The sequence below is a fragment of the Artemia franciscana genome, chromosome 14 (genome assembly GCF_032884065.1).
Source record: "Artemia franciscana chromosome 14, ASM3288406v1, whole genome shotgun sequence".
Taxonomy (NCBI): domain Eukaryota; kingdom Metazoa; phylum Arthropoda; class Branchiopoda; order Anostraca; family Artemiidae; genus Artemia; species Artemia franciscana.
Window position 1 is genome coordinate 36317918 of NC_088876.1, and position 12403 is coordinate 36330320.

The following is a 12403-nucleotide window of genomic DNA, read 5'->3' on the forward strand; positions in this document are numbered from 1 at the left end:
TACAATTAGCATTCGTACTACTAATATCATAGTTGAAATAGCAGTAGTAGTAGAAGTAGCACTAGTTGTGTTGTATGAGCAGTAGCAGCAACAGTAGCAGCAGTACTTTGCGCATATTGCCTTTTAGTTAGTTCAACAGCCCCCTCATGGTGCCCTGGAGGTTTCAGCTTTGATACGCTAACCCATTCCTAACATATTGCTTATACGCTCTTTTGACAATCTTTATGAACATAGTATGTTTTGATTTAGTTCAACTTTCCCCTCAACATTCACTTAAATTTTCACTTCGATATCTTCAGCCATAGTAATAGTAGTCGCTACGCTACAGATAGAAATAGTTATATTAACAGTAGTGGTAGAAAAAATAGCAGTACTAGCGCTCAAATCCTACCTTTTTGGTCAAATAATTATCCCCTTCATTATTCCCTGAAAGATCTAACTTAACGCCCTCAGCCATTCCTGACTTTTGCCCTTTTGACAACCTGTATGCAAATAACGTGTTTTGATTTAGTTCGACACTCCCCTCAACATTCTCTGAGAGCTTGACCAGAATAACCTTTAGCTTTTTAAACATTAAAGTTCAATCATACCCTCTTTCCCAATGGTCATGGAAGTGGGGTTGGTTGCCGTCCGATCGCTTTTGGCCCTTAGAAAGCGTACTGGAGCTTCCAATTTCCGATCGAATAAGCTCCTTCCGAAGTTTCTACGACAGATCCTTCTATACAAAGTACCTTTGGGAAGTAAGTAATACACTGTTCCCACATCACTGTTTATTTAGGCAGCTCTATTGCGCTGCCTGATATTTAGACCGGATATCCCCCCTCTCCCCCCCATGGACATCCAATAGAGGAAGGCTGAGTAAAGGGGAGTGTTTTGACAACCATGTTCAAAATTAAGAATTTTTTTCATCAGGACCACACGTATTGACAATTCGACGTTAACGATTACAAAAAGAAAAAAAAAATCAAAACTGGGTTATTATTAAATTCATGATCAATAATAATTTGAAGTGTGCACGACAAACTACTAGCCTGAAACAATTTCCCCTAGCAGCTTGGAATACCTATTTCTAATTTAATCTGGTCCGGTCCCTGATACGCCTGCCAACTTTCAATGATCGCTATATTGATCAAGTATCTAGTTTCGGATATTCTTTATGAAGAATTGACGTGGTCCGAGATTCGTACCTGAGACCTCTCGCACCCTAAGCGAGAGTCATACCCCTAGACCAGTAAGCCACGCTTAAAAACAATCATATGCTTTATGGGCAAACAAAATTCTTCTCAACTATATCGTTCAAGTTAGACAAATGCCCGTCTTTTCACGAATTAAATGAAAAAAAGACAAGTTTTTTAACTGCAAGTAAGGAGCGACACTAAAGCTAAAAACGAACAGAAATTATTCCGTTTATGAAAGGGGTCAACGCCTCATTCCTCAACGCCTCACTCTTTGCGCTAAAGTTTGACTCTTTCTCACAACTCTACTTTTTTTAAAAATAAAAAAAACTTTAGCGTAAAGAGCGAGGCGTTGAGGAGATGACAACCCCTTTCATAAACGAAATACTTATATATATATTATATATAATTATAATATACGGCAGAGTGCCTTCGTTCACTACAGCCCTGGAACGAAATACGAAACAAATATCAAATGCACGGTCAAAATGGGTGTTTTTTTCATCTTTCAATCAGGGAGACCTAGTCTTGGCCCAAAAAACAGGTCTTTCCCATAAAAAGCTAGTAAAAATAGAAAAAATGTGACCTTTAACTCCGTTTTGGAATGATATACGAAGCAAATATGTTTTTTTTATTATCTAGTCAGATTAAGAATTTTAATTCGCTTTTTAGAAGGCTTAAACACAGGGACCTTTCCATTAGAATTATGGAAACGCCAATATTTTTCTATCAATGGTAATAATGGGATTGAATTAAATTGCAACTGGAGTATTTTATTTCATTTTACGATAGTTTCTATCATAAATCTTAAAATATTTACTCTGTTGATAACCTTTTCTCTTTTTTTTTCAGAATTTAAACTATATTGGAATTCTTTTATACCAATTTTATTCCACTATGTTATCAAGTAAGATGTTGTCTGTAAGATAGAGTTTTACGATAGTAATTACGATAGCTTTACGATAGTTTTTATCGTAATGCTTAAAATATTTACTCTGTTGATAACCTTTTCTCTTTTTTCCAGAATTTAAACTATATTAGAATTTTTTAATGCCAATTTTATTTTACTATGTTATCAAGTCTATTATAAATCGTTGCTTTGATTCATATACTGAAGTATTTTTGTGATTTCATTCATGTATTTTACATCGTCTTAGATTTTGAGGAAAATAAATTAATGTTTACATTGTTTTTATGTAAGCGTCAATTAATGAACCGAAGAAAATATATTGAATTAAAATTAATTCGTGTATTTATGACTACTGCATAGAATCAGGCGCGTACACAAGAGGAAGGGCGGGGGATGGACGTATTTAGGCCCCTTTCCGCCTCCACCCTAAAATAAAAACACTTTTTCCAATTATGAATATATTTTCACATTTTTATATAATTCGTTCATTTTTTCGCCTTACAATACCCAGCCAAAATAACTTCCTATGCATGTTTCTGTGTATAATATTGGCAGTAATCATTCACCAACATCTAGCTTCTATGTTGTGATACATACGCTACAAGATTAATTAAAAAGAGATAGGTATAGGGCAATATTTTTTTTTTCGCAAAGACAATTAAAATCATGTACTTAATATAAAACCTAAAGTTCGCACACAATAGAAAAAAAAAGGAAAAGAGGGTTGTCAAACTTCAAGAAAATCTTTAAGTAGAGTAACTCGACATTTTTCGGCGATGTCCACTTGATTTTCAAGACTGCTAATATTAGCTGTTTCAACGTGTTCAATCTGCCACGAAAGATTCTCAATTTCCCTTTCCAGCTGCGCCTGTTGATACTCAAACTGAAAAACAAAAAAATATTTAAATAAAAATTATTACAACACTTTTACTTAAAGAAATGCATTGCAAAGTAAAAGCCAATTTTTTGTTAGATAGCAAAGTTTCAAAAGAATTTTGACCCACAAAGGTCATATCTTTAAAGACTAAAAATAAAAGCGTGGGTCTCATGACAAGTAATGTGGCATGACATAAACCTGTCATGACAAGTAATGTGGCATGGCACAAACATGTCATGACAAGTAATGTGGCATGACATAAACTTGTCATGACAAGTAATATGGCATGACATAAACCTGTCATGACAAGTAATGTCTTTGCTGGAAGTAATATATGGCATAATGAATACAACGAGTCCTATACCCCTAACAACTTTCCAGAATTTTGCAATCAAGCAAATGACGTAATAAAATCATTTCGAGGACAGGTTTACGTACGTAGACGACTTGTCGTCGACTTCTGACATCTCAGATGTCGACAGTCGACATCTAGACGACTTGCCGACACCTCATTGAAAACTCCAAGGCAGTTCCCCCATTTAGTGATACAATAATAAGCAACTTTAAAGACCAATGTACTATCAACAGCCTTCAAATCAACGAAGGAAAATCCAAAATTCTTCGGTTTAATCCTTTTAAGAGGGACTTTGTCGGTCCCACCGTATTCTAGTGCACCTTCAGCTGTTATTCTCGGTCTCACATTTAGCATTGACTGCTTTTTTAGTACTCATACAACGATACAATCACTATATAACTATATATATGATACAATCACTATAAATGCAAATGGTGCGACGAGTATACCCTTATCTCACTACGTTGTTCCGGTTTTTCTGATTTCCGAATTAAGACGGTTTATCTTACATAAATCCGACCAAGTCACGAGTATACTTGCCCTGTATGGGGCCCTCAAGCCAACAACACAAGTTACCTAAGCGATCACCTTGAGTCACTATAAAAAAGAGCCTTTAAAGTTATTCTTTCAGACGCATATGTAAGTTATGTATCGGCATTATCTGTCCTACAACTACCGTCCCTTCGTGAACGTCGTTTGGGTTTGATCTGCAAATTTGGTCAGTTTCTTCTTAGCAGTGAAAAACATAAAGATTGTACCAATAGTTATGAGGAATGAAATATACACAAGGTCAGCAAAAACTGGAATTACCTACTCCAAGAACAAACCGTTTCGCCAATTCGTTCGTTCATTTTCACATGTCAGCGTTTAATAAGCTATTGTCTCGTGTTTTTTTTTTTGTGTTTTTTTTTCTTGTTTTTGTTGTAAGTACTAGCGCCATTTAGTTGTAATTTTATTCTAAACTATGATTGCTTGTATAAACAAGACTATTCTATTTTATTAATAAGTCAACAATATTCGGCTAGAATTTTGGAAATATAACCAAGCCTATCTAGAGTTCCTTATCTTTTAAAGTACCATACAAGAGCACTCGAAGTCCGAGAGCGTTATAACACGAAATTTCTATTTTACATATAACACGAAATAGAGCTTTGCGCAAAACGAATAAACAATAAAACTATAGAATAAAACTATAAATAAAACTATAAAACTGTAAATTTCGAAGACTTTTCTTTTGGTTGTTTCACAAACACAAAGCTTTATTTTGCAGTCATGTCGATTTTTTTATTTATTTATACTTTTTTAATGTGTTTTTTTTTTTTTGCTAGGTGTGGCTCATTTCATTTCAGTTCTTATAAAAATGACAATATGCAAAAATAGTGTGTCTATATATTCTTCCGAGGGGCTGCTACTTTAAAAATCATATAGGCTTACGCCAATTGACATGTACGGTACATAGTACAAGTGCGCCACACTGGTGGCGTATAAAGGGCAGTCATTCGCTTTGTTTAGAGCCTTTTTATTGGAGGGCTATTTCCGAAGCGGTGGTTTGTGACAGAGTGTTTGAGACAGTGCCATATTTCCGTCACTATTGCCACGTTTAATCAACAAATTTGCAAAAACTAATTCGTTAAATAGGACAATGCCTTTCGTCCCAAGAAAACTCAAATATTCACAATCTGTGGATTCATAAAGGCAAACTATACCTTCAAAAGAAAGCTATACCTTCTGAAGCTCATAGGTTCCATATGTTTTTGGCTTGTTAGTGTCATATGTTTAATATATGTTCTAAATGTTCCGTACGTTTATGGCCATAGGCTCCGTATGTTTTTGGCTTATTATATGTTCCATATTTTTGTTATATGTATTATATGTTCCATATATTTTTGGTCATGTGTTTTGCATCAAAAAATTCAAATGCTAACAATCTGTTGATTCACAAAGACAAATTATACCTTCAAAGAAAGTTATACCTTCTGAAGCTCATATGTTCTTTATGGTTTTGGCTTATTATATGTTTATTATATGGTTTTGGCTGTTTGGCTTATTATATGTTTTTGGCTTAATATCTTTATTAAATGTTCTATGTTCCATATGTATTTGGCCATAGGTTCCATATGTTTTTGCCTTATATATGTTTCATATCTTTATTATATGTTATATGTGTTCCATATAATTTTGGCCATAGGTGCCATAAGTTTTTGGCTTATTATATATTCCATATGTTCATTATACGTTCCATAATTTATTGGCCATAGGTGCCCTATGTTTCTGGCATATATATATATATTAGATAATATGGCATATATATAGAACATATATTATATGTTCTAAATGTTCCATATGTTTTTGACCATAGGTTCCATATGTTTTTAGCTTATTATTTGTTCCATATGTTTATTATATGTTCCATATGTTCATTGTGTGTGTTATATGTTCCATACGTTTTTGGCCATAGGTGCCATATTGTTTTGGCTTGTTTTTCAACCAAAATTCTTTTCCTTCAATTTTGAGTCCACTACTACAAAAAACATCATTACTGCCTATGAAGGTCTTTTCCATCAAAAATTAAATTCCCGACATTCGAAATTGTTTTTTGAAACAATTGGTTGTGTCAGTTTCAACTTAAATAATTATAACAATCAGATAACATTTTCAATTTCATTTATGCTCAAAACTATTTAGCCCCGTTCAGCTTCGATTAATTTTATCAGCCTATTTTCCCTTTTGGCACTTCATTCCTCACACATCATATTCCGCAGTTCAAACTATCTACTGCTATCGAAGCTTGTAACATTTCATCCCGAGAATCCAGAGACACCTACAATATTCTGAAAAACAGCCCATAGGTTGCTCTCCTATTACCTGTAAATGGTTATTTGTTTTCTTTAAACAATTCTTCTTTGACAATTTAAAAACTAACTATCCCGTAGAGCAAGAAAAGAAGACAAAATTGTCCCGAAAAAATACAGAAAAATTAACAAAAAGCAGGAAAATAAGTCACACTTCACTAAAAAAAAACCTTTTAAATATTTTCGCTTTTTTTTTAACTTTATTAAATCCAAATTTTTATAGGTTCAGGAATGAACTTTAGCATATATATATTAAACTGTCAGTCCACATTCATATGTTTTTCTCAGTATTCTTGGTTAAGAGGTTGAATTATTTTTATATATATATATTATAAGACATAAAGACACACCTCGAAATAAGGATTATTTTAAGTCAAGTGCAAATTATGTTCTGTTCTTCAAAAAGCACAGGGGGCATTAGCCCTAATTGCCTTAGTGTCTGCTTGTTTTGAGTTTGATCCTCTTATTTCTTGTAATTTCTGTTCGTTCCAGGTTTCAGTTATCTTTTGATGAAGGTTTACGAAATTTTATGTTTATAACATTTCTTAATTTTATTTCTGCTTATCTTTGGTTCAATGTAGCCTTTTATTTTCTTTAAAAGTTATTTTGTGGAACAAGACTTCTTTAAAATTAAATTTAGCAGAAGAGTGAATAGAGCTTAGACTTATTTGAAAACTGTTCACAGGTCTCTTTTTTGGATGGATTCAATTTTATCTGTCTCTTTTTGATAGATGCCAGAGCACCAACTTGGACAAGCATATCCTTGATGAGGGTATGTATAGGAGGGGTATACAACTCCTGAAAGAATGGGAAGGAGGATACCGAACAAATTTAGGATCTTAAAGAAGGATACAGGCACAGTGGATTTGTGGATAATATTTTCAACACGGGCCCCCTATTTTAAAATAGAACAAATTTTATTTATATACTTTTTGTCTGTTTCCCTTTCAATACCCTATTCCCATCCTTTATAATGTCAAAATTCCAGCAGAAGAGCAGTCATGTTAGTAAAAAACTCTTAACCCGCCCCCTGGATATGGCTCTGCCTTTGATGTACGACTATTTACTGACCAGTTCTTTACGAGGTCCAGCGTCTAGAAAATAAGCAAACGGATATGTATACTGAAGTGTGTAGCGACATCGGGCCAATAGGGCTGAAGCATCTAGCAGACATTGCCAATCGATCCACGTGCCATCATTTGTCATAACTTTGGAATTTATCCTATCCTTAATTTTTTGGACTGTTGCTTCCTCTAATCGTAAACTTTTGGCATGATTGTCCCACTGAAAAGATAAATCAGGTCAAGCTTTTTCGCAAGTTTTAAGGCTATTCTGGGGATGGGATTGCATAGGATTGCAACGAACAAGAAAAGAATATCTAGAGTAAAGGTCCAAAAATAAATTCACATTTAAAAAATGGCTAAAACGCAATCCTGCAAGAATCACATATCCTTCATATACACTTTCTATATACTTATTTATATTTATATACTATTTATATACTACCTGACTGAACACTTTATATATACTTTATATACATAAATAATTCTGTCCCTATCTCTCATAATAGACTACAAACTTAAACTAAACTAGAGACTCTATATATAACAGATTATCTCTTATACAGCCAATTACATATATACATATTCTGATTACATACAGCCTATACAGCAAAATCTATAACATATAAAATATATCTATTATTGATATTTATATCTAGTAAGTCTATATTCATAATTATATCTGTAACTATGCATACTCAACTCTCTTTATTTCTCAGTCACTGCGCTCTTTTATTTGTGATTATCATAAATCACGCACAAAAATAAACCTTCAGCTTTTTCAGTGCTGCATCTAGTAAAGAACTAACCCCGGAGAGTCAGACAGCAGATTCATTCCAATATGACATTACATCCCGGAGAACCGACTTTTAAAAGACATGTGTATTATGATATCTTGAAAAAAAAAATATCTTATAAAAAAACAAGAAAAAAGAAGACACATCAGTGCAAAAATAATTTTACTTGTTGTTCTAGACCTAGGGTATTAAAAAGAACAAAAAAAAATATTAAAAAAAAAAACAATAAAAAAGAAGACACATCAGTGCAAAAATAATTTTACTTGTTGTTCTAGACCTAGGGTATTAAAAAGAACAAAAAAAAATATTAAAAAAAAAAAAAACAATAAAAAAGAAGACACATCAGTGCAAAAATAATTTTACTTATTGTTCTAGACCTAGGGTATTAAAAAGAACAAAAAAAATATTAAAAAAAAAAACAATAAAAAAGGACACACCAGTGCAAAAATAATTTTATTTGTTGTTCTAGACCTAGGGTATTAAAAAGAATAAAAAAGAATAAAAAAAACAATAAAAAAGGACACACGAGTGCAAAAATAATTTTACTTGTTGTTCTAGACCTAGGGTATTAAAAAGAATAAAAAAGAATAAAAAAAAACAATAAAAAAGGACACACCAGTGCAAAAATAATTTTATTTGTTGTTCTAGACCTAGGGTATTAAAAAGAATAAAAAAATAATAAAAAAAAAACAATAAAAAAGGACACACCAGTGCAAAAATAATTTTACTTGTTGTTCTAGACCTAGGGTATTAAAAAGAACAAAAAAAAAATATTTAAAAAAACAATAAAAAAGAAGACACATCAGTGCAAAAATAATTTTGCTTGTTGTTCTAGACCTAGGGTATTAAAAAGAACAAAAATAAATATTTAAAAAAAAAACAATAAAAAAGAACACACCAGTGCAAAAATAATTTTACTTGTTGTTCTAGACCTAGGGTATTAAAAAGAACAAAAAAATATTAAAAAAAAAAAACAATAAAAAAGAAGACACCAGTGCAAAAATAATTTTACTTGTTGTTCTAGACCTAGGGTATTAAAAAGAACAAAAAAAATATTAAAAAAAAAAAAACAATAAAAAAGGACACACCAGTGCAAAAATAATTTAACTTGTTGTTCTAGACCTAGGGTATTAAAAAGAACAAAAAAAAATATTAAAAAAAAAAAAACAATAAAAAGGACACACCAGTGCAAAAATAATTTTACTTGTTGTTCTAGACCTAGGGTATTAAAAAGAATAAAAAAATAAAATAAAAAAAACAATAAAAAAGGACACACCAGTGCAAAAATAATTTTACTTGTTGTTCTAGGGTATAAAAAACATTGTTAAAAAAAGGACACATCAGTGCAAAAGCAATTTTACTTGTTGTTCTAGGGTATTAAAAAGAAGAAAAAAATATTAAAAACAAAAACAAGAAAAAGAGCCACATCAGTGCAAAAACAATTTATTTCTTGTTTAAGATTATAAAAAAAAATTATTCTAAAAAAGAAAAAAAAGACGACACATCAATGAAAAGTGATTTTGCTAGCTGTTCACGGTTATAAAAAAAAAAAAATATTATAAAAGAAAAACAAGAAAAATAGGACATATCAATGTAAAAGTAATGTTCAAGGTTAAAAAAAAAATTATAAAAAAAAACAAGAAAAAAAAGGATACATCAGTGCAAAAGTAAGTTTACTTGTTGTTCAGGGTTATAAAAAAAAAAATAAATAAAAAACAAGAAAAAAAGAGGACGCATTAGTGCAAAAGTAATTTTACTTGTTGTTCAAGGTTATAAAAAAAAATTAAAAAAAAAACAAAAAAAGGAGGACACATCAGTGCAAAAGTAATTTTACTTGTTGTTCAAGGTTATAAAAAAAATTTAAAAAAAAAAAAAAAGGAGGACACATTAGTGCAAAAGTAATATTACTTGTCGTTCAAGGTTATAAGAAAACAATATAAAAGAAAAAGAAAAAAAAGAGGACGCAACAGTGCAAAGGTAATTTTACTTATTGTTCAAGGAGGGGCGCTAAAAGTTTTCTGCATAGACTTTTCAGCAATAGTGAATCCAGTGGTGTACTTTTGTTGCGATATGGCACCATTTTTGAGAGGTTTCAGGCTGTTTTTCCTTAATTCCCATAAAATAGTTTTCAAATAAAATTTTACTATTAGGATTAACCGAAATATTACTTGCCATACCAGAATCAGCTATAAATAGTATTTGTCCTGACTGAACATTTGTTTTATTAGAACCCGTTCTTAAATTTTTGCACCGTTTTTGAGAGGTTTCAGGCTGTTTTCTTCTTAATTCCCATAAAATTGTTTTCAAATAACATTTTACCATTAGGATTAACCGAAATATTAGGTGCCATACCAGAATCAGCTATAAATAGTATTTTTCCTGACTGAACATTTTCTTTAATTAGAACACGTTCTAAAATTTTTGCAGTGGTGTACTTTTGTTGCGATATGGCACCATTTTTGAGAGGTTTCAGGCTGTTTTTTTTCTTAATTCCCATAAAATTGTTTTCAAATAACATTTTACCATTAGGATTAACCGAAATATTAGGTGCCATACCAGAATCAGCTATAAATAGTATTTTTCCTGACTGAACATTTTCTTTCATTAGAACACGTTCTAAAATTTTTGCACCATTTTTTGAGAGGTTTCAGGCTGTTTTTTTCTTAATTCCCATAAAATTGTTTTCAAATAACATTACTATTAGGATTAACCGAAATATTAGGTGCCATACCCGAATCAGCTATAAATAGTATTTTTCCTGACTGAACATTTTTTTTTTTTTTTCATTAGAACACGTTCTAAAATTTTTGCACCATTTTTGAGAGGTTTCAGGCTGTTTTTTCTTAATTCCCATAAAATTGTTTTCAAATAACATTTTACTATTAGGATTAACCGAAATATTAGGTGCCATACCCGAATTAGCTATAAATAGTATTTTTCCTGACTGAACATTTTTTTTTTTTTCATTAGAACACGTTCTAAAATTTTTGCACCATTTTTGAGAGGTTTCAGGCTGTTTTTTTCTTAATTCCCATAAAATTATTCTCAAATAACATTTTACTATTAGGATTAACCGAAATATTAGGTGCCATACCAGAATCAGCTATAAATAGTATTTTTTTTTCCCGACTGAACATTTTTTTTTTATTATTAGAACACGTTCTTGAATTTCCGATTGCTAAAGGATGCGCCAATACGATACCATTTCATATATTGGCTTTTAAGGAAACTGAAGTCTTATGAGGTAGTAATTACAGTTTTCAAAAGAACAAATGGAAAACCATAGTTGAAAGTATTTAAAATAATTTTGAAAATAAGAGATTATATGGTAAAATTGTGGAAGAATGGTTTTCCACTAACATGGAAATGAGTGAATTTTTTTAGCCCTGTTTTAATTCCTGTAATAATGATTTTACGGATATTACTCCTAAAGCGGCTTATACACAAATTGCAGAGAATGGATTTCGTCTTGCCTTAATGATGATTAGAACAAACCCTTCTTCCTCGGCTTATTGTTAAATATATGACAGTTTCGAAGAGCGAACCCTTTCTCTCGTTCAGGACCAATAGTCATTCTAAACCTGCTACTGTTTTAATACTAAGATAAATAAGAAAATATAGTATGTTCCACTTTAGCTGCATCAGCGCTATTCATGCTGTTCACGCAAATGTCCAAAATGAAAGATTATGTCAAAAATGAAAAATTTGTATGCTGACGCAAAGGCTCAAAAATGAAGATTTTTTATAATGACCTAAATGCCCAAAATGAAAGATTTTTTTTTAATGACGTAAATGCCAAAAATGAAAGATTTTTTATAATGACCTAAATGTCAAAAATTAAAGATTGTTTATACTGACGTAAATGCTCAAAAATAAAAGACTTTAATGACGTAAATGCCCAAAATGAAAGATTTTTTATAATGACGTAAATGCCTAAAATGAAAGAATTTTTATAATGATGTAAACGCCCAAATTGAAAGATTTTTTATAATGACCTAAATGTCCAAAATGAAAGATTTTTATATTGACATAAATATCCAAAATAAAAGATTTAATTAAAGCGTAAATTCTTGCCAATAAAATCCTGCCAACAGAATTAGGAAGCATTTGGCAAACAAAGAGTAAAAGAAGGAAAAAAGTGAAAAGGACGGAAAAAATGTAATAGCAAAATAGACATAAAAAAAGGCATAGGAATATTCCTGGCAATAAAGTACAGAGTTAGTAAGATTGGCAAACAAAGAGCAAACGAAGCAAAAAAGGGAACAGGACAGAAAAAATCTAATAGCAAATTTTTTATTACAATAAAGAAACATAAAATAAAATTCCTGGCAATTAAAATCCTCCATTCAGAATTAGAAACCAATCGGCAAAACAAA

The 12403-nt window shown here is 31.2% G+C and overlaps 1 protein-coding gene and 1 long non-coding RNA gene across 5 annotated transcripts in view; one reads left to right on the top strand and one right to left on the bottom strand.

Moving 5' to 3' along the window:
- LOC136035653 (uncharacterized) overlaps positions 1-9107 on the top strand; it is a 43618-nt gene extending 34511 nt beyond the window's left edge. For 2 of the 3 annotated variants that reach the window (XR_010619492.1, XR_010619491.1), the window contains exon 2: positions 3949-9107. This is a non-coding gene — a long non-coding RNA (uncharacterized LOC136035653). The remainder of the gene's footprint in view (positions 1-3948) is intronic. The other variant, XR_010619493.1, reaches the window with a different exon arrangement.
- The window catches only part of LOC136035651 (potential E3 ubiquitin-protein ligase ariadne-2-like), a 63040-nt gene continuing 53347 nt past the window's right edge, over positions 2711-12403 (bottom strand). For both annotated transcript variants that reach the window (XM_065717558.1, XM_065717559.1), the window contains 2 exons: positions 7241-7453; positions 2711-2968 (listed from right to left, as the gene is read on the bottom strand). In XM_065717558.1, coding sequence (XP_065573630.1) covers positions 2813-2968; positions 7241-7453 — 369 coding nt within the window. In that variant the 3' untranslated portion in view covers positions 2711-2812. The remainder of the gene's footprint in view (positions 2969-7240; positions 7454-12403) is intronic.